General features: G+C 46.1%; 1 protein-coding gene across 1 annotated transcript; it reads right to left on the bottom strand.

Moving 5' to 3' along the window:
* Positions 1–775: 775 nt before the first annotated feature.
* LOC132591131 (E3 ubiquitin-protein ligase TRIM39-like) lies at positions 776–20,380 on the bottom strand. Its single transcript, XM_060270943.1, has 7 exons — positions 13,021–20,380; positions 12,458–12,553; positions 11,942–12,310; positions 10,976–10,998; positions 10,311–10,630; positions 7,870–7,899; positions 776–2,080 (listed from the first exon to the last, which is right to left on the bottom strand). The coding sequence occupies exons 1-7, from the start codon at positions 13,435–13,437 to the stop codon at positions 1,563–1,565; spliced, it is 1,773 nt and encodes a 590-aa protein (XP_060126926.1). The 5' UTR covers positions 13,438–20,380; the 3' UTR covers positions 776–1,562.
* Between the last annotated feature and the right edge of the window lie 507 nt (positions 20,381–20,887).

Raw genomic sequence — 20,887 nt, 5'->3', positions numbered from 1 at the left:
CTGCCTGCCTTCCCCGAGCCAAGAGAGCAAGCGCCGCTGCCGCCCTGAGTCCCCCGAGCCAAGCGCTGTGCCCGCTGCGCTTCGGCTCGGGGGACTGGCGGCCGCGGCGCTTGCTCGGGGAAGGCAAGCGCCGCCCCACTGCCAGTGCCCCGAGCCAAGTGATGCGGGCGCTTGGCTAGGGGAAGGCCGCTTGGCGCGGGGAAGGGAGGCAGGTGCTTGCTTATGCCTGCCTGCCTTCCCCGAGCCAAGAGAGCAAGCGCTACCGCCGCCGCCAGTCCCCCGAGTCGAATCGCAGTGGGCGCATGGCCCGGGGAAGGGCGCTGGGCTCGGGGGATTGACGGTGGTGGCAGAGCTTGCTCAGGGAAGGCAAACGCCGCCGCCGCCAGTCCCCCGAGTCAAGCGCTGCGCCCACTGCGCTTCAGCTCGGGGGAATGATGGCGGAAGGCAAGTGCTGCTGCCGTCGTCAGTCCCCCGAGCCAAAGCACAGCGGGCGCTTGGCTTGGGGAAGGGCGCTTCAGCTCAGGGGACTGGCAGGGAAGGCAGGCAGGCAGGTGGCAAGCAGCCCCGGAGCTGAAGCGCAGTGGGCGCTGCTTGCCGCCTGCCTGCCTGCCTGCCTTCCCCGAGGAAGCCCTGCTGCCACCGCCAGTCCCACAAGCTGCGCTTCGGCTCGGGGGACTGGCAGGGAAGGCAGGCAGGCAGGCGGCAAGCAGCGCCCGCTGCTCTGGGGCTGCTTGCCGCCTGCCTGCCTGCCTTCCCTGAGCTTTGCTTCGGCTCACGCTGACAGTGTAGCACGGCAAGAAGGCAAAGAAGATCAGGTGGCAGCCTTCTTACCACGCTACAGCTGGTTCCCCTTTGTGTTCCACTGGTCTCTACCGGTTGCCCCTCGCGGCAACCGGCAGAGACCAGCGGAACACAAAGGGGAACCAGCTGTAACGCGACAGGAAGGCTGACAGCTGATCTTCTTGCCGCACTACAGCTGGTTCCCCTTTTGCTGCCACTCGCCCCGCAAGACGAAGCGGCGGTCATAGAAAACCTCGTTGTCTTGCGAGTCCCTCACGCAACGCAAAACTCTTTTGTCTTTCGTTGCGCAAGGCATTCGTCTTGCGGGGTACCACTGTATGCTGGGTGACCTTGCGCTAGTCACACTTCTTTGAAGTCTCTCAGCCCCACCCACCTCACAGGGTGTCTGTTGTGGGGGAGGAGGGGAAGGGAGATTGTTAGCCGCTTTGAGACTCCTTCGGGTAGTGATAAAGCGGGATATCAAATCCAAACTCTTCTTCTTCTTCTAACAGCTGGTGTAGGTGAGCAATGAAAAGCGGGTTAAAGTTGGTGGAGGCTGAACCGTTTTGATAAACAGATTGTTAATTGGTCTGTTAAGGACTCAGCTGCATTCTGGGAAAGGGAAGGAAAGAGAAAATCCCAGGTTTTGTTTCTTTTCTTATTTATGCTGACTGTGACTCCTCTCAAAAGGTCTCTGCAAAGAGGCCCAAACTGGCAAATGTTTTCATCTCAGTCATTTGGTTTGGAGAGAAACTCCAACTGGGCTTCTGAGGCAGATTTCCTCAGGAGATCCAGAGGTGGGTTTTCTTTTCCCACAGACGAAAGAAAGGGAGGAGGGTCTCTCCTGAGAACGAGGCTCCTGAATACGTGTAGAATTTGGCTCCTGAGTCAGCATCATAAAAAGACAGACGTCCCCCTTCATAGTCAAGAGTCACTCGGATGCTCTTGGGCTCTTCACTCAGGGAGAGAGGAGAGTAACGAGGAGAGGTCAAGGCCCAGTACTCACCTTTCCACTTCCCCACAGCCCAGATCCCACTCTCAGGCCTTGAGGAGACACGGCCCTTTCTCCTCACAGACTTCCTGGCAACCCCCACAGACCACCCTTCCTCTCTCCCCACATCAACCTCCCAGAAATGTCTGCCAGTTTTGAATCCCTCACGTCCCAACACAAAATGATAGTACATGAATCTCTTAGGATTGTCGGGCAGCACTTGAGGTTTGTCTCCATATCTCACACTTTTCCGATCCTCCGACAGGATGAGGTCAGGATGGGCCGTGTCTGGATCCAGAGTGACATTTGCTGTTAGGGAGAATAGGAGGGAAAGAGAAGAGACAGAATCAGCTGACGGTTAGAGATGGACATCTTGATTTAAGAAACACCCAGAAGAACCAAATTTCCTCTCAGATAAATGGGGTTTCCTCACATTTGATTCAGGATTGGGACACTCACTCCCCTCTTTCTGCCAGACTCACCTCAGAATAAATACCACATTCCCTGCGTGTTTTTAAATAATGTTTTTTTGTTCGTTTTTACTCCACGTATTTTATTGTGCCCCTCCTGTCAATCCAGTCACCCTTCAAGAAGCAAAACAACCCAGAAAATATTCCCTCAGCTCTTTTATTCAGTGAAGGGGAAGATGGGGGTAAGAAGAGAAAAATTTTCCTCCTTTGAATCTTTCTGTGTGAATTGCCCATTTGGGGCTTTCAGTGGCTTACATTGAAATCATAGGGAAGAAATCAATGTATGTAGGCAACCTAACAACTGTCCTTCCCTAGCAAACCTCCAGCACTATTTTCTTACAACAATGATAACACTACACACACATTTGTTGTCCTAAAGCAGGCTAAAGGCTATCTAAGAGTTAAAAAGATTCTGGCTTTGGCAGCATTGATGCTAAAGCTCCTTTAAGGTCCTGAAAACACACCTGTATTTTTATATTTAAGCATCTTGAAAAAAACTGTGCAGAAACTGAACTTCAGAGTTTTACCACATCAAGGACAAGTTGGCTATTGTGGGAGCCGCCCTTGATCTGGCGGCCTGCCGGGTCGGCACTGATCAGCGCTGCGCGGAGCACCAGATCGAGGAGCTGGTCTGCAGAGTCAGCACCCAGCAGCGCCGCACGGAGCATCACCTCCTCAATCCAGCACGGCGTTGCTGGGCGCTGACTCTGCATACCGGCTCCTCGATCTGGTGCTCTGCGCAGCGCTGATCAGCGCCGACCCGGCAGGTCGCCGGATCAAGGAAGCAGCCTGCCGAGTCGGTGCCCAGCACTGGATCGAGGAAGCTTCCCAGGGTGGGGGGGGGGGAGAGAAAGAGGGAAAATGTGTCGGCAGGGAGAGAAAACGTGCGAGTCGTCTCCCCTTTCTTTCCTGCTTAGCTGGTTTGCGGGCATTTTACAGGAAAAAACAACGTGAAAAGAAGAGGCAACGAGCCCGGTCAGCGGCGTCTCCCTCCCTCCAACTCCCCCCCCAAATGGAACTTCCCGACACACCCCCTTTAAACTTTTGGCCAGAGGCATCCTCCGTGCTGTGCGCCCTGAGCCAGCGGGACCCAGCAGCAGCAATGCTGGCCGTGGTAAGGAGGGGTACTTACAGTAATAGACGACACCAAATTGGGAGGGGTGGCTAATACCCCAGAGGACAGGATCACACTTCAAAATTACCTTAACAGATTAGACAACTGGGCCAAAGCAAACAAGATGAATTTTAACAAGGAGAAATGTAAAGTACTACACTTGGGCAAAAAAAATGAAAGGCACAAATACAGGATGGGTGACACCTGGCTTGAGAGCAGTACATGTGAAAAGGATCTAGGAGTCTTGGTAGACCACAAACTTGACATGAGTCAGCAGTGTGATGCAGCAGCTAAAAAAGCCAATGCAATTCTGGGCTGCATCAATAGGAGTATAGCATCTAGATCTAGGGAAGTAATAGTACCACTGTATTCTGCTCTGGTCAGACCTCACCTGGAGTACTGTGTCCAGTTCTGGGCACCACAGTTCAAGAAGGATACTAACAAGCTGGAACGTGTCCAGAAGAGGGCAACCAAAATGGTCAAAGGCCTGGAAACGATGCCTTATGAGGAACAGCTTAGGGAGCTGGGTATGTTTAGCCCGGAGAAGAGAAGGTTAAGGGGTGATATGATAGCCATGTTCAAATATATGAAAGGATGTCATATGGAGGAGGGAGAAAGGTTGTTTTCTGCTGCTCCAGAGAAGCGGACACGGAACAATGGATTCAAACTTCAAGAAAGAAGATTCCACCTAAACATTAGGAAGAACTTCCTGACAGTAAGAGCTGTTCGGCAGTGGAATTTGCTACCAAGGAGTGTGGTGGAGTCTCCTTCTTTGGAGGTCTTTAAGCAGAGGCTTGACAGGCATATGTCAAGAATGCTTTGATGGTGTTTCCTGCTTGGCAGGGGGTTGGACTGGATGGCCCTTGTGGTCTCTTCCAACTCTATGATTCTATGATTCTAATAATTTTTAAAAAGACACACACACACCCCGAAAATAAGGCATAGGCTTATTTTCTTGAGTAAAATAAATATAAGACAGTGTCTTAAAATGTGGGAAACACGGTAGGGGAGGAGGAGCTGAGACAGCCATCCGACACAGGGCGTCCGTTTCCCCAACGCCTGAATTGATGTGTGCTACCACCCGTAGGGCAAGGGGGTGGCGTTTTGGGGTCCCCAGGCTCTTATGCTGGGTGAAGACCAGGAAGAAGCCATTGCGAGTTTCTGATAGGGACTGAGCAGTCATGCTTTTCGATACTCTTGCACTGTAAATAGCATGCACAATAAAACGCTGAAAGAAACGATGGAGTGGAGCGTCTTTACTCATGAGTAGCCGCTACCTTCTCTGACAGCAACATCGCAATCTTTGAGGCTACTTGTGAGCAGGAACACCATGAGTGCTGCAGATTTGGCAGCCGCGCCAAGGGACTTGGCCGCAGCCAAAGACGAATTGGCAAAAGTGGTGGAGGATGCAAAGACTGAGATCACAGTCGTGAAGCAGGAAGCGGATGCAGCCCACACAGAGGTCGAACAGTTGGTGCAGGAGGTAAGGGACAAAACGAAGAGGGAACAGGAACTTATTAATCACTCAGCCCTGCTGAAAGCGCAGCTGGACGAGAGACGGCTGGCGGATCAGCAGAACGCCCAAGGGGCGTTTGGGAGAAGGGTTCCAGCCCTAGTGAGCAAGTTCAATGAGGATCCGCAGGATTACTTGGGCTTTAGGACTGAACTAAATTATGCCCTTAAGCTACAGGAGGGGGAATTCCCCCACGATAAGCAAAGAGTGGCATTTGTCATCGATCATTTGGAAGGTCCGGCAAGGGACTGGGTACGCCCCCTTATCGCAGCAGAAAATCCCGTGATCCAAAATCTCATATTATTTAATGACGCGATGGATGTGATGTTCTCCAGTAAATCACAAATTGATGTGACTAAGGAAGAACTGCATAATTTGAAACAAGGTTCAATGTCAGTCCGCGCCTACTGGTCAAAGTTTGCCATGTTAGTTCACAAGCTGGGGTGGGACCTGACTTCAGAGCCAGTGTGATCCATGTTCTACCTGGGTCTGCACGCAGAAGTCAAGGATGAACTTTCCAGGGGGCCCCGACCCAAAGACATGGACGAACTGAGCAAGGCAGCGCTGGCTGTAGGAGTCAGGCAGGAAGCATGCTGGAAAGAGAAACCAGCAGGGAAAACAGGACGTCCTTGGTTCCCACGCTTCCAAGAACGGCCAGCGGAAGTTCTTGGAAGGCTGCCCCCTCCTGAACCGATGGAGATCGGGGGAGCGCACGCGCGGGAGTTTTCAAACGCAGGGGCGCCCAAACGGGAGGGAAAAGGCGGCAATTGTTTCCTCTGCCGCAGCCCGGACCATTTTGTCAAGCTCTGCCCCCAATGCAGGGAGTGGCAGGGATAGGCAGGAACAGCTGTGCAAGAAACCAATGCACAGCCCCAACTGCAGGGAAATGAGAAAGCCTGGCTGCAGGAACAGAGGGGCAGCAACCAGGCACATCAGCAATAAAAGAGCCCCCACCCACCCCGCCCAAAGGAAGCATCGTCACAGAGGTGGTCCTGCACCTGCCCAATGGCTACCCCCTGGAGGTTTTGGCTCTCCTGGATTCAGGAGGGTCCGCCAATTTTTTCTCTCTCGAGACTTTGCAGAGCAGCATCAGATCCACCTCTTGCCCATGGACTTCCCACTCCGCGTCTCCACCATTGACGGGAGGGAATTGGGGGGGGGGGAATCACACACCAGACCACCCCATGAGGATGATGATTGGGAGGCACTCTGAGGCACTGGCTTTCAACGTTACCACCTTGTCTGATCCCCCCCATAGTCCTAGGCATGAGTTGGCTGGACCTCCACGACCTGATGATAGGATGGCACCAGCGATCTCTCACCTTTGCCTCTGTCTACTGCATAGAGAATTGCATGGAAAGGGTGGGGGATCAGGTACCACTGGCCATGGTCGCAACCATGAGAGCAGGGGGGGGGGGTCGCGATTCCTAAGGACTATTGGGACTTGTGGGAAGTCTTCAGTGAAAAGGAATGTGACCACTTGCCCCCCCAGACCCTACGACTGCCAAATTAATTTCATGCCAGGGGCCAGGCTGCCACCAGGAAAGCTATATTCCATGTCTGATCAGGAGATGGCAGAGCTGCGGGAGTTCATTGATAAGAACCTCAAGTGCGGTTTCATCCGAGAATCCAAAGCTGCAGGGGGCAGCCCTGTATTCTTCATGGATAAAAAAGACACCAACCAGAAGAGGCTTTTAGTTTATTATAGGTCCGTGAATGCCCTCACGGAACCCGTTGCTTTCCCCATGCCCAGAGTGGATGATCTGCTGACAGCGGTGCGACGCAGTAAAATTTTCACAAAGTTGGACTTACGGGGAGCGTACAACCTGATCAGAGTACGGGAAGGGGATGGATGGAAGACCACAATGTACACCCCGCTGGGGGCGTTTGAGTACTTGGTCATGCCCTTCGGCCTCCAAGGAGGCTCTGCCTGCTTCCAAACGTTTATGCATCACGTCCTGGGTTCGCTGTTGTTCCGTAACTGCGTAGTCTTCTTGGATGACATCCTGATATATTCGGACACCCTGGAGCAGCACGTGAAGGATGTCAGGATGGTCTTGGAACACCTCAAGGAGCACCACCTGTATGTGAAACTGGAGAAGTGTTTGTTTCACACCAAGGAGGTGGAGTTCTTGGGCTACACGCTCTCCGACAAGGGGCTGGCAATGGACAAGGAGAAAGTGAGAGCCATTCTGGACTGGCAGAGCCCAAGGATGCATAAAGACGGCCAGAGGCTTTTGGGTTTTGCTAATTTCTACCGGAAGTTTATCAATAACTTCTCCCATGTCACCACGCCCATCACAGATTGCTTACGGGGCAAGAAGATGTTCCAGTGGACACGGGAAGTACAACAAGCCCCAAATCAAAATAGTACACATGCAAACCATGTTTTTAAGTGTATGCTGAGAACATACATTTGCCTGTCTGTGTTTTTTGACTTCCTGGGTGGGGAATTATTTTGATAAAAAACAATTGGAAGCTGGCAGCACTCAGTGCACATGCCCTGCTGGTACTAAGTCAGCATGATTAGAACTAGCAAATTAGAAGATAGGAACAAATGCAACAGGGAACACCTACTGGTATGAATTTATCATAGATAAATTCAGGTATTTGTGTGTGTGGACTACTCGTCTAATTGGAACGGAGTAAAAGTGCAAATTAACAGTTAAATCATACTCAGATATGGACAAGACCAAAGAATCCAGCAAAAGGAAAAAGAGAAGACTGAGACTACATACACACTAACCCGCTTGGAGCACAAATATTTTTTCCCCTCAGTCCAAAATAGTATATGCCAATCTAGACTGATTCTAGATCCTCTAATCCACGAGGGTGGATGAAGATTTTTGCATGCCAGAGGAAGCAGGACAGCCAAAGAAGAAGTTCAGGTACTTCTCCTCCCTCTCTTAAAATAACACCAAGGAAAGGACAAACCATTTAATCCCAATGAAACACCAGCTCCCAACATGTGCTTGAATTTGGTCCTTCACCCAAAAGTTACCTTTCTGAGGCCGTCCAAATGACAGAACATCTGAGGAAGCAAAGAGATACAAAGACTGAGAGCTAGACTTCTATACCTCAAATAATTTTGAAACAACATTTTCACTAAATGACATAATATCAATTGTTTCTTTATTTCAAGTAAAATATTAAGATATAAAACCAACAATTACACATAAGAAAACTGTATGAAGAAGAGATTAAAAATAAAGAATGTTAAACTGAGAAATGGTAAAACACTGCACTATCAGTCTTTAAAAATAATCCAGAGGAGAGCTGTCCACAACCTTAACAGCTGCCCCAAATAAACTGGTGAAAAATCAATAATCAAAGGCAGAATTGTTAATCATAATGACAAACTAAACTTGCAGATGGAGAATTGGCAAGGGGCCCATGCAACAGGAGGTTGTTCCTCAGAAAATATTTTACATTCTTTGCGACCTAACAAACATTTTGGTAGAGGTAAGAAAGGGTAGAAATTCAGTTCATTTTGCATTGATTGGTGAATCTACTAAATTCACACTTTCTGAAACAAAATGGGAACTAAAGCACAGCAATCCTTCAAAACACACACTTATTTGAGTTTTGCTATGCGGTTCTCCAACTGACTGATATATTAGGGGAAAATCTGCATAAAGCTGAATATGTTAGGGAAAGTCACCCACAAAATAGAATTCGCTTCCTGGAAACTGCTTGAAGAATTGTGTACATTAGCCAAATGTATATTCCTGTGTATAAGACTACTTTTTAACCCAGGAAAATCTTCTCAAAAGTCGGGGGTCATCTTATATGCCGCGTCATATTTCTTATACGGTGAGTATATCCCAAATTCTATATTTTAACTGGAAAAGTTGGCGGTCGTCTTATATTCCCTGTCTTCTTATACGCCGGAATATACGGTATCTGTTTCTTAGGATGATGAAAGACGCTGAATAATTTAGTGAGCATTAAACAACCACCAGCAGAAACTGCTATAGAAATATAAATGTCAAGAGAAGCTGGTGAATTTTCAAGGAGATTAAAAAAATTAAAAAGCTACCATAAATTGCTGTATAAACAAGAACACTCAGGAGATTGTTATAGTTGCAGCACTATTTGGTACCCCAAAGTGTACACCTAGTGCAGTGTTAAGGCAATAGGCAGGGCTTCCCAGAGTGGAATTAAAAGTCTGGGAGCAAGCAATATCCCTCTGGTTGAAAATTCATGACAATCCAAAGGAAATATTACCTCACTTCCTGGCCGCAGTTCCCTATCCACCCTGGCTTATGCAAATAACTAATAAGATCAAACAAATTACTCAGAGACTTCACTATGTTGAATTACAACAAGAAGATGCCTTACTCCCGGAGAATTATAGATGTCTAAAATCGTGGCATAATTTTGCAGCTGCCCCTTACTTATCTAACATTACTAATGAAGCCCATAGATGGGCCTTTTCTAGAGCCCGTTTTGAGGCAATGCCCTCAGCTGTGCTGTACGGCAAATTTATGCGGGTACCAATTCATGAGCGCCTTTGCCCCTGCATGTCTAACAATGTAGAATCTGTCACTCATATCCTTTTATTTTGCAAATTATATAGTGAAGAACGAGCTCGACTTATTTTACCCCTTTTATCAAAATTTACACCCTTACAATATTATTTGGAATTCTCCTCCGAAACCATACGAAAATTCCTTCTGGAAGATTCCTCAAGCCCAGTATCATTATGATGTGGCCAAATTTTGCACTTTAGTTATTAAGAAACGTAAATCTCTTTTATTGAATAACACATTGCAAATTCCCTTTGTGTAATTGTTTTATTTCTGGTGATGTTATTGCTGATTTTCTTTTGTTTGGAATTATGGTACTCTGTATTGCTGGCTTTTGCTGTAATAAAACTAAACTGACTGATAGTTGCAGCGCTAGATATGGCAGTGGCCGGTGAGAGTCTGAGGAAGAAGAGAGAACTTGGGAGATAACTCCACTACTGGGAAACAAGCTTGAGCAGCATAGCTGCCAAGTTTTCCCTTTTCTCGCGAGGAAGCCTATTCAGCATGAGGGAATTTCCCTTAAAAAAAGGGAGAACTTGGCAGCTATGTTGAGCAGGGAGTGGAGGAACTGTGTATTTGCTAAGAGCCTTTCTAACGCCCTTCAGGATGGGGAAACACTAGTGGAGTTTAAAGAACCAAAATGCAAAGGAGGTTCAGTACAACTGTAAACTGAACACTGGAACAAAACTAAATCCTGACATTACTGTACACTGTGGTGCAGGCTGCCTTTATTTTTCCCTGTCCCCACCAAGCCTCTGAGTGGCAGTATACATGGGTCATGATACCCAGAAGGAAACTCTGCAGCTCCTATTGCTGCTTGTGGCAAGAGTAAATAAAATACAGTAAGAGCCTGACATGTTCAATTTTCGGACTAATTTATTGTCCAGTGAAAATCCTTGCAGCCACTCATTACCTTTGATTTCCTTCATCTCAACATATAGAATGGGATTTGCAACCCAGAAATTTGAGATCTTCCTATTCAATTCTGGTGGGAAAGCCATTGGATCCTTAAATGTCTCCCTTTGCTGACACCTGATGGGGAAAATAAACATTAACCCATTCAATTGCAGAATTTCTGAGTGCAGCAAAAGAAAGCAATGGAGAGGAGGAAAGCCGAGACAAACACACAGAGGAATGGTGTCACAGAGGGGAGAAGATTCCTCCTTACTGGGACTACAGAGCCAGACATCTGGGGGCCAACGGAGCAGCCCTGGATCTCTGAATCTCCTCACTTAAATCTACTCAATAAAATTGAGTGATACCATCGTGATCAGAGCTTTTCAATTTTGGCTGCATTACCTACAACATGCAAGCAAGATGTGGAGGAGAAAAAGATGGTTGCTTCTGTTGACAAAAGTGAAATGTTCCTTCTAGCCTCTTATCATGAACCTGAGTGACACCTTGAAGTTACAGCTTAGATATGTTCAGGAACATGGTACACACTCCAACTCCTGCTTCCTTGTTGGAACCTTTCGCCACATCCTAAAAGCCTGGAGGGGCAAGTTTTATGTCCTCTCCTCCTGGACTTTTCCCAGTTTCCCAGAGTGATATTAATGGAAATGAGCAGGATTCACTTACCTCTGCAAGGTGCTTCTCACATCCTAGAAGGGAAAAGAGGAAAAGAAGAATGGGATTCACTGCCTACCACAGGGCCTATAATGAAGACCAATCAGACCCTAGAAGGGATGACCTCTGGCCCTCTGGGGTGAGTCTGCCTAGTTTTGGATAGGGATGGATTAATCTATCATTTCAATTTCTCTCTGTTTTTATCTTGCTGATCCTAAGATCAGTTCTCCAGATTAGTTTCTGATTATTATTTTTTAAAACATGGTGAAAATTAATGGGATCTTCTCCTCTGTTTTTCCAAGGTATCCATAGTATAGTGGCCAGAGGAGAATGTATGAATAATGATTCCAGCTTAAAGGGTTTCATTTCCAATTTCTGAGATATCCTTAGCTTTAACCACGTGAGCTGGGCAGCTTCATACTATTTAGCTAATGTAAATTAGGTCCTGCCAGTCCTCCTTTCTGCATAGGAGTCTGTATAGTAAAAGTATCCACGCTCAGGTGTTTCCTTTGCCAAATAAAATTGCCAGATAAAGTGCTGGTTTTGACCTATAAACCCTTAAACAGCTCCATGAGAGGTCCAGAGGGTGGTAAGATGAGAACAGGAATGCTCTCCCCAGGGAGGTTTGTGTGGCTCCTTCATTATACACTTTTAGGCACCAGGCAAAAACGTTAACCAGGCCTTTGCTTCTCATCCAATGACCTTTTAAAATGTGTTTTTGGAGGGGTTCCTCAATTGTTTCTGTTTCATTTGGATTGTGTATGTGTTTTTATATTCTAATTTTATCCTGTTTTTATCCTAATTTTATCCTGGGACCTTCAGGTATGGGGCAGTATTTAAATGTAATGCATGCATGAATGAATGAATGAATTAATAGTTGTCCAAGCATACTTTTTCCCCCTCTGGAGCTTTCCCTGCAAAAAAAAAATCTTCTCTTTAAAGTTGAATCAATGCTGTTTGTTGCACTAAGCTTTAAAGAGTGGACTTTGAACTTTTGTGGGGAAAGCTCTGTGGGGGCAAGAGAAGAGCACTTGGACATAGCCTGGACAAAGAGGCAAAAGGTAACTGTGGTAAAACCCTGATACAAACTTTGTGCTGTTCCTGCCACAGTCTTACCTGCAGGAGTTCACTCGCTGGCTGCTGACTCTTCTCCTCCATCTCCTGCATGCTCTTTTCAAGAGAGGACAGTTCCTTGGAGAGTCTATCCAGGTACTCATCCCTTCTCCTTGTGATCTCCTTCTCCATCTCTTCTATCTCATTCAGCAGACACTTTTCGTGTTCTTCCATAAACTGGTGCAGTTGTCTGAACCTCTCCACTGTTTTCTGCCTCTCAGTTTCTGTTAATTTCTTCATGAACCAGGAAGAAAGAGGAAAAGAGGAGGCCAGAGTGTTTTGAAAGACCTTCAGTTTTATGCTAAATCACTCAGCAATGAGGCTACATCATGACTTGGTCCTTCCAGTACTTGTCCCCTTTGTAGTAATGGTGGCACTTACAAGCATGTTGACGCTTTCCTTTCCTATTTTTGCTTCATAAGCCAGAATTTTCTCTCTCTCTTTCCTCAGATGCTCCAGGTGATCACAGATGAGTGTCTAAAGAGAAAACAAAATATCAGATTTTATTAGGGCTGGTGGGGTCTTTAATATTATGCTTACTTCTGGTGCCTGGGGCCCTACTGTTCAATTTTGCTTAGTAATTGCTCTGGGAGTTTCTAGGTTTATTTATATATATATACATTTAAAAATCTAAAGCATGAGAACTTTCATTTCTTTATTCTTACTGCAGTTCATCATTATGATTATATTACACAGTAATCCTTTGGCACAAGGGCAGAAAAACAGAGCTTTCAAAAAACAAAAACACATTTTAAAAAGTTGCTTTGTAAGCAGAACGGAGTTTTTATTCAGTTTTGGATACGCAGAGATGAGATCCAATTTCTTATTCTCATGAATGTACAGATTAGCAATTTATGATGTTTGCTTTACAGCAACATTGAAAGCATATTATATACACACACACAAAAAGGATTGTGTTAGCAAGTGTCAAAATAATTTCCTACCTTGTATTCCTGGGCAGCCTCTTCCTTGAGAACCACAGTGTGCCATTTATGTTCTGGGGATTGCTTACAACACCAACACACGAATTCTCCATCTTCTTTGCAGAAGAGGTGGAGTTTTTCCTTGTGTGTCTTACAAAGATCCTCCAACCTTTCATTTAGTGCCAGGAGTTTAATTTTTTCAACTATGTTTGCCAGCTGGAAATTGCGGCGGAAATTCCCTTTCTGGATCCGAACTCTGCAGACGGGACACTCCAAGTCCCCCACCTGCATTGGTTCCCATGTGTCACAATACTTGGTGACGCAGCCCTGACAGTAGTTGTGGCCGCAGTCCAGTGTCACTGGTTCTGTCAGGTAGTCTTTGCAGATGGGGCACAAGACTTCCTTGTCCACATCTATGGATGGTGGGGCTGAGGCCATGGCAGATCAAGAGTTTGTGTCTTTGTTGAGATGAGAGGCGGCTGTAGAATGGCAGCAGGATGTGAAGGGACTGGGGAAGAAGCAAAAAAGCCTGTAAGGTAAAAACTATTCAGGGTTAAGCGTTTCCACATTCTTCCTATGAAACCAATTCTGCATTTTACATTCTTATTCAATGGCACCTCCATGATTGGTCCCACTGCCTGAAACTCATCTATAAAACCAAAACCAAAAAGCATTTTTCACACTCCTTCATTATTTGCCTACAAGGTCACCTTACCCCATATGGGCCCACTTGTCCAGTTTGATCCACGGAATTGGCACTTTTACAGGTACCATATAATACCTGCACTGCATCTGCAAGAACTGAATCGTTTATAGTGTGGCATCTTGTGAGAACAGGAGCCTAGATTTGGCAGGCCTCTCTCTGACCCAGCAGGGCTCTTTTATGTTCTTATGTAAAGAGTGTTTTAAACACAGAAACAAAAACAACAACCCAATAACATCCCCCTCCATACATCTTTAAATCAAACAAAGACCTGGTTAAAAAGGAACATTTTTGCCTGTAGCCTAAAGGTGTAAAATGAAGGCACCAGGTGAACTTCCCTGGGGAGAGCATCCCACAGACGGGGGGCCACTGCAGAAAAGGCACGTTCTTATGTTGCCACCCTCCTGACCTTTCGAGGAGGAGGCACACGAAGAAGGGCCTCAGAAAATGATTTCAGGGTCTGCGTAGGTTCATATGGAAAGAGGTGGTCCTTGAGGTATTGCGGTCCTGTGCTGTTTAAGGCTTTATAGGTGAAACCACCACTTTGAATTGGGCCTGGGAAACTAGTTGGTAGCCAGTGCAGTTGGACCAGGATCGGTGTAATATGCTCAAAGCGTCTTTCTCCAATGAGCAACCTGGCCACCAAATTCTGCATTAGCTGAAGTTTCCAAACCATCTTCTGAGGCAGCACTATGTATAACGCATTGCAGTAATCTAACCTATCTATCCCTGTCCAGATAGCGATGCAGCTGGACCACTAGCCTAAACAGATGGAAGGCACTTTGGGTCACTGAGGCCACCTGAGCTTCGAGTGACAGCAACGGTTCTAGGATCTACAACCAAGCTATGAACTTGCTCCTTTAGAGGAAGTGTAACTCCATCAAGAGCAGGCGATCTCCCACCCATCCAGTCTAGGGAACGAAGTTCGTTGGCTTTCATCCAGTCCATTATTGAGGCAATACAAAAGCCCAGCAGCACTTCCACTGGCTCACCTGCAGATATAAATAGAGCAGTGTGTCATCAGAATACTGTTGACAACGTACTGCAAACCTCCGGATAACCCCACCCAGTGGTTTCATGTAGATGTTAAACAGCATAAGGAATAGGATTAAGCCCTGCGGAACCCCATATTGAAGGCTCCATGGGCTGAGAAGCACTCCACAAGCAAAACCCTCTGGGAACGGCCATCCAAGTAGGACTGCAACTACCGCTAAGCCGTGCCACCCACCACCAGCTTGGATGGCCGCTCCAGAAGGTTGATGGTGTCAAAAGCGCTGAGAGGTAGAGGAGAATTAACAGAGGCATGTTTCCCTTCTCGCTTTCTTGACAGTGCGTGGCGCTGTGGTCTAAACCACTAAGCCTCTTGGGCCTGCCAATCAGAAGGTTGGAGGTTCGAATCCACATGACGGGGAGAGCTCCCGCTGCTCTGTCCCAGCTCCTGCCAACCTAGCATTTCTAAAGTACACCAGTACGAATAAATAAATAGGTACCGCTGTGGTGGGAAGGTAAATGGCGTTTCAGTGCGCTCTGGCTGTCACGGTGTTTACATTGTGCCAGAACCGGTTTAGTCATGCTGGCCACATGACCCCAAAAGCTGTCTGTGGACAAACAGTGGCTCCCTCCACCTGAAAAGTGAACTTTCTCTGCGGAGAACGCACTCACTTCCAGGAAAATGCGAAGAGAAAAGCAAGTGGAAAAGATGTTCCCGTCCAACTGGTTTGCTCAGAATTAGCTGCTCTTCCTTTCAGCAGGCTTCCTGAAAATTAACTAAATTTGGGATCCCCTCCAAATCTGTGCCAAAGTTTTGCAGCGAAAGCCCCGCATTTTGCAGCGCGCCACAAACTGAGTAACACCCCGAAAATCAACAGTGTCCAGATCACTTCAAACTAGCGCCACCTAGTTTGTCAATGAAAACCCAGCGTTTTGCATTGCCCACAAGCTGACGAATAACAATATATATTCCTTTAAACAACAACAACAGGTGAGGGGCGGGGAGGACAGAACGGTGACTATTGTGGAGTGTGTGGGAGGACAGAAACCCACTGGGGCGGGAATGAAATGCAGTGGCCTGGTGAACGGGCATCGTTTCACGCTGCAACGTTTTGTTGCAGGTGCCCATAATAACAGGAGCATTATCAGAAAGCAGATTGTGCAGGGTGGACGGAAAGAGAAAATTGGGGAGAGGGGTGTGCAAGATATCTTCCATAATTGTTCCTGTTATACAAATTTTAAGGTGCTCACACATAGTAGGCACACACTCACCACAGAAAACCAATCCTTCGGCCTTCAAAAAATTAGGAAATACTCCAAGAAAAACTAGAAATTTTATTTGAGTGTATGAAATTTAGACAGTTCACAGAGCAAGAGCTAGGCCGTCTTTAGACTCCAGTTGAACTGTGGGACCCCTCCGTGTTTGGTAAAATCATTCTTCCACAGCCTGGCAAAGCTTTATACTTTCAAATCACTTTACTTGAAAAGGGGTCAGTCTGTGTCAATAAATTCTAACACCAAGGTATTCACCATTTCCAAAGAATGCTCTGGCATGCCCTGGAAAAACAATTAGCATGTATTGTTCAGATCTCTGAGTGACAGATTTGTAAACATGTTGGACAAATGTAATATTCTGAGCATAGTCTGATTTACAAGTACAACCCTTTTCTGTATCATTTGTACAGGCAACTCTCCGTCCACATCATCCCCCATGTTGGCAGAGTGCATGCAAGTCCATCCCCGTTCTGAGCCAAAAACAGTGTGTGCACGTTCTCATGCCAGTCAAGCATACAAAAAATGCTTGGCACCTGTATGATGACTTTGGGTGCTCCTTGGATAAGGGCTGGGCAATTTCTAAAGTCTTCATAAGTTCTTACACACCTTAGTTCTGGGTCCCCTCACTTCCTTGCAAGGCAGTTGGGGGGGGGGGACTCTGCTGCAGCAGAAAACAAAATTTTCTTTGCTTTCCTCAACTGGTTCTTCCCTCTCCTCATTCTTCTCTGACTGATAATGCACTTAAGAGATGCTGGGTCCCTTGATGGAGAGATGGGCTGTAAAAGTCAACCCCAATTTTTTGTATAACAGTCCCACTCTGAAACTCAACTATAAAACCCAAATGAAAAATCAGTTTGCACAATCATTTGTCATTTACCTACAAGATCACTTTACCCCATATGTGCCCACTTGACTGCTTCAGTCAGAGGAATTGGCACTTTTACTGGTGCCACATAATACCCGCCCTGCATCTGTCAGAACTCAAACATTTAACATGGTGGCAGGAACACTTTGGATCCCTCTTCCTATTGATATCAAGCAGGCACCTTCACCGTCTTCATTTCAGCACCTGCTGACAACATTCTTATTCAGACAAGGCAACCCAGATGATTAGAAAGTTTCAAGGGTTTTTTATTTGTTTTAGTCTATTCTATTGTGGTTGAAATGGTTTGTATGTTTAAATTATAGTAGTTTTAAATTATAGTAGCCAAAACCATTACAAATCAAAATACATAAAAAATGCTGAAATATATTGAGCTGTTAAAATAGCTATTAAAACAAGGCAATTTGTCAAATAAAAAAGAACTCCGCTGAAGAATTTAACTTATCTCCACAAATCTTCATCCTTAAAATTGCCCATTGAAAACAAAACACGTCACCTTTTCAGAAATGTTTGCCTGCTTCATGTATTCCCTGTCCAGGAGGAAGAATAATGGAGCTCCATTAAATAATCATTCAGTGGGACACAATCTCACATTCATCTGCAGGTCCACTTTCCTGACGCTGCATGAAAAGTGGCCCAGGAAGGACACTGAGGTGACAGACAAGGACATAAGCCATTGCTGGGCTCCAAGTCCTCCTTTGGGTGCCAAGTCAAAACCTCCGTTGACACACATGGGAGATCCTCTCCCAGAGCTAACAGCATTTCCATAGGTGCTTGACCTTCAGCTGAATGGTGGGGGAAGGCAAGGAAGAGGAACAGTTCAAAGGCTCTTCTATACAAACTGGGAACCAGAATGAAAATAGACCTGCTTGGGCAAAGGGCAGCCTGGGAACATACAATGGGGTTTGGTTGTCAGATACTCACCCCCAGACTAGCTTCTCTTGTGGGCAAGGAGATGGTGGTAGATCAAGGAGACGTTCTGGGGTTACCTTTCCTTCTTCCCAGCTGTTCCTGCTCCTGTCTCCTTGCTCCTTTTTATGGAGAGGCAAAGGGTGTGCACTTTGTACTGCTGTAACAACAACCAGCAACTGTTCTTTTCTTCTGCTGGGTGTGCTCAGCTTTCCTCTCCCTCTCCATCTTCTCTCCTCCTAACAGAACAACCATTTGCTCACCACCTCATCTCACTCCAAACATAAACTGCTCTTTTTCAATAATGAAAAGAAAAAACAGGCATCTGGCATATACTTATAACTGTATAAAACAAATCCATGTTATTTCTGAACAGGTCTTTTTATCAGCTATCATAAATTTGACGCTGATTGGTTAATAAGTAATAGCTTTGAACTTTGTCTGAATTTCCCACCACACCCATTTTGTTAGGATGCAGAAAAAAAATTCTATTTACTTTCCGCTTCAGATCCCTGACTCCTCCTTCTCTCCGTAGTGCCATCAGGAAATCACTTTAGGGCAGACTCTGCCCCACGGACCCACTTGGGTGTCACCCACACTTCTTCTTGCTGTTTGCAGCTGAATTGGGGAAAAGATCCATTGGTTTTTCTGAGTATTGACATTTGTTCCTAATTCAGTGGGTTTTCCCAGGGAAAGCAGTGGGGCAAACAAAAAACTGCTTTGACCGATGCCTAGAAAGCACAGGAGAAATAGAAAACCTTTCAGACCTATGTTTTCTATGCATGGAACAAGCAGGAGGGTGGATGGTCCAGGGCCCCACTTGGCAGTCCAGGGCCCCACTTGGCAGAAGGAGCAGGAGGGCCCAGGAACATTTGCCACATTTTAAAATAAGTGAAGGGATACACATCACCACCCAGAGAGGGACACACCCCTCCCCCCCAAAAGAACATATGTAACCCTTGGGTAGGGCAGCCATACATACGGAATTTCCCGGGCATATCTGGAATATTGCATCCAAAAGCAGTGTCAAGGCAAAAATCATCGAAATATCCGAAAGAATCCAGATGTATGGTAGCCCATGTCATTTTTGCTTATTTCCCTTAGACGTAGTTCAAAAATGTCCAATTTCTTTGCAATTTGGCACGAAGAAAAAAAGAAGAAAAGCTCCAAAACTCCTGCCAAAAAAAGCTCAACAGCTTTTCTTTTTGAAGTATGCAACCCTAGTTTTGCGTGACAACTCAGCAATCAATGGGGTCGGGCTCTGAGACCTATTTTATCCTATGTATTGTTCTGGATCGAGACTTCACACAGGAAAAATTGCAACTTTTTTTCTATCTTTGGGTAGTCTTCCTTACACACACCCACACACACCCCTGAAATATGGCCAGGCAGCAGCAACAAAAAGAGATTAGACACAACTACCACTATATCCCAACTATATGTACATGAAAGCATGGATATTAGTGAAAATAACATACAAAATGCATTACATGGAGCAAATTGATATGAATTTATGAATTCTTGTACACATTACTTGACTGGGAAAGTGCATTAGGAAAATTCAGAGAAGTACAAATGTGAATGGGTGGCTGTGATTCAGCTTGCTTATTGAAGACGAGATGGTTTGACAGTGTTCTCGAAGCTACCAACATGAGTCTGACCAAACTGCAGGTGGCAGTGGAAGACAGGGGTGCCTGGCGTGCTCTGGTCCATGGGGTCATGAAGAGTTGGACACAACTAAAAGACTAAACAACAATAAATTGATCTATAAAGTGCACATTGGTTATTATTGCATGCAAGGGGTTGGACTAGATAACATTTGGGGTCCCTTCCAACATGACAGTTCTCAGATTCTTTGGAAATAGGGAGGCGTGGACTCAGTAAAATTTCTCCCAACCCCTAGTTTTAGGGTTTTAACTTCGTAACTTTCATCCAATGGTCACAGGATCCTTGAACTAATCCAGGCAGATGGGACAAGTGGCTTCAGCACAGAGATCCTGGATCATGGCTGCTACCTCACAGTGAAGGCACAGCTGACTTTCACTTTCTCGGTTGTCTGTCTGTGGGAGTTTCCCTGTCTGCAAATGACTCGCCATCCATCTCAGGGCTGATGTGATTGGCTGTTGCTGTTTTTATCCTGGCGGGCCTGCACAGCTGCTTAGCGGTGTCTTGAGCAGCCTTCATCTGCCCAGTTGACACAAAACATGTGTCACTCCTCCATTGTCTCCCTAGAGACCTACCTAGATAGATGGGTGGCAGCTTTGAATATATTAAAATAGTGGGTAGAATGGGTCTTTCTTTTCTTTTTTTACTGTGATCTTTAGCCCACATTCACCCAGAGTCAGAACTCTCAGCAATCATCCAACTCCAACACAAAATGCAAACACTCCCAGGATTTATACATATTTATACATTTTGTGTGTAATTGTGATGACATCTAAACATAGTGCTCTCTGGGACTCATGCATTCCCAGTCTCAATACCATTTGTGCCTACAAATGTTTGCAGTGGTCATAACTTCTTCATTTCTTATCAGTCCATGTCTTGTTTCCTGCTGAAATCGGATAAATTTTCTATATATAGACTAGCTGGCCCGGCCACGCGTTGCTGTGGGTCATCCTTGTGATTCCCCCCACCCTGTCCCAATCAATGACATATCCCGCCCCTCCTTCCTCCAACCCCCTGGCTCGTCCCTGTGTTTCGGTAGGATACCCTTCCCCCAGTTTTCCCAGGGGAGTGTTGTCCCCTCCCCCTGCATCTCCATACATTAGCCCCTGCGCATGCTTCGTGAACATTTTTATATATTTAGATATATAGAGAACATGAGAAGCAGAAGTTATTATTGTTTAATTTTATTTTTGGGGTTGTCATTTATTTTGGTGGGTATTGTATGATTTGGGCGTTGTGTGTTTTGGGGTTGTTGTTTGTGTTATTCAAGCCCCTTTGCCACGACAAGGCATTGCTCCATGAAAGGGGATCTTCTCATTACAGGGGATTGGAATGCTAAAGTAGGGAATCAAGAGATAAAAGGAACAACTGGCAAGTTTGGCCTTGGAGTTCAAAATGAAGCAGGGCAAAGGCTAATAGAGTTCTGTCAAGAGAACAAGCTGGTCATCACAAACACTCTT

Source organism: Zootoca vivipara, chromosome 2 (genome assembly GCF_963506605.1).
Source record: "Zootoca vivipara chromosome 2, rZooViv1.1, whole genome shotgun sequence".
Lineage (NCBI taxonomy): Eukaryota > Metazoa > Chordata > Lepidosauria > Squamata > Lacertidae > Zootoca > Zootoca vivipara.
Note: the sequence above shows the minus strand (reverse complement) of the source record. Positions and strands in the feature narration are given on the sequence as shown.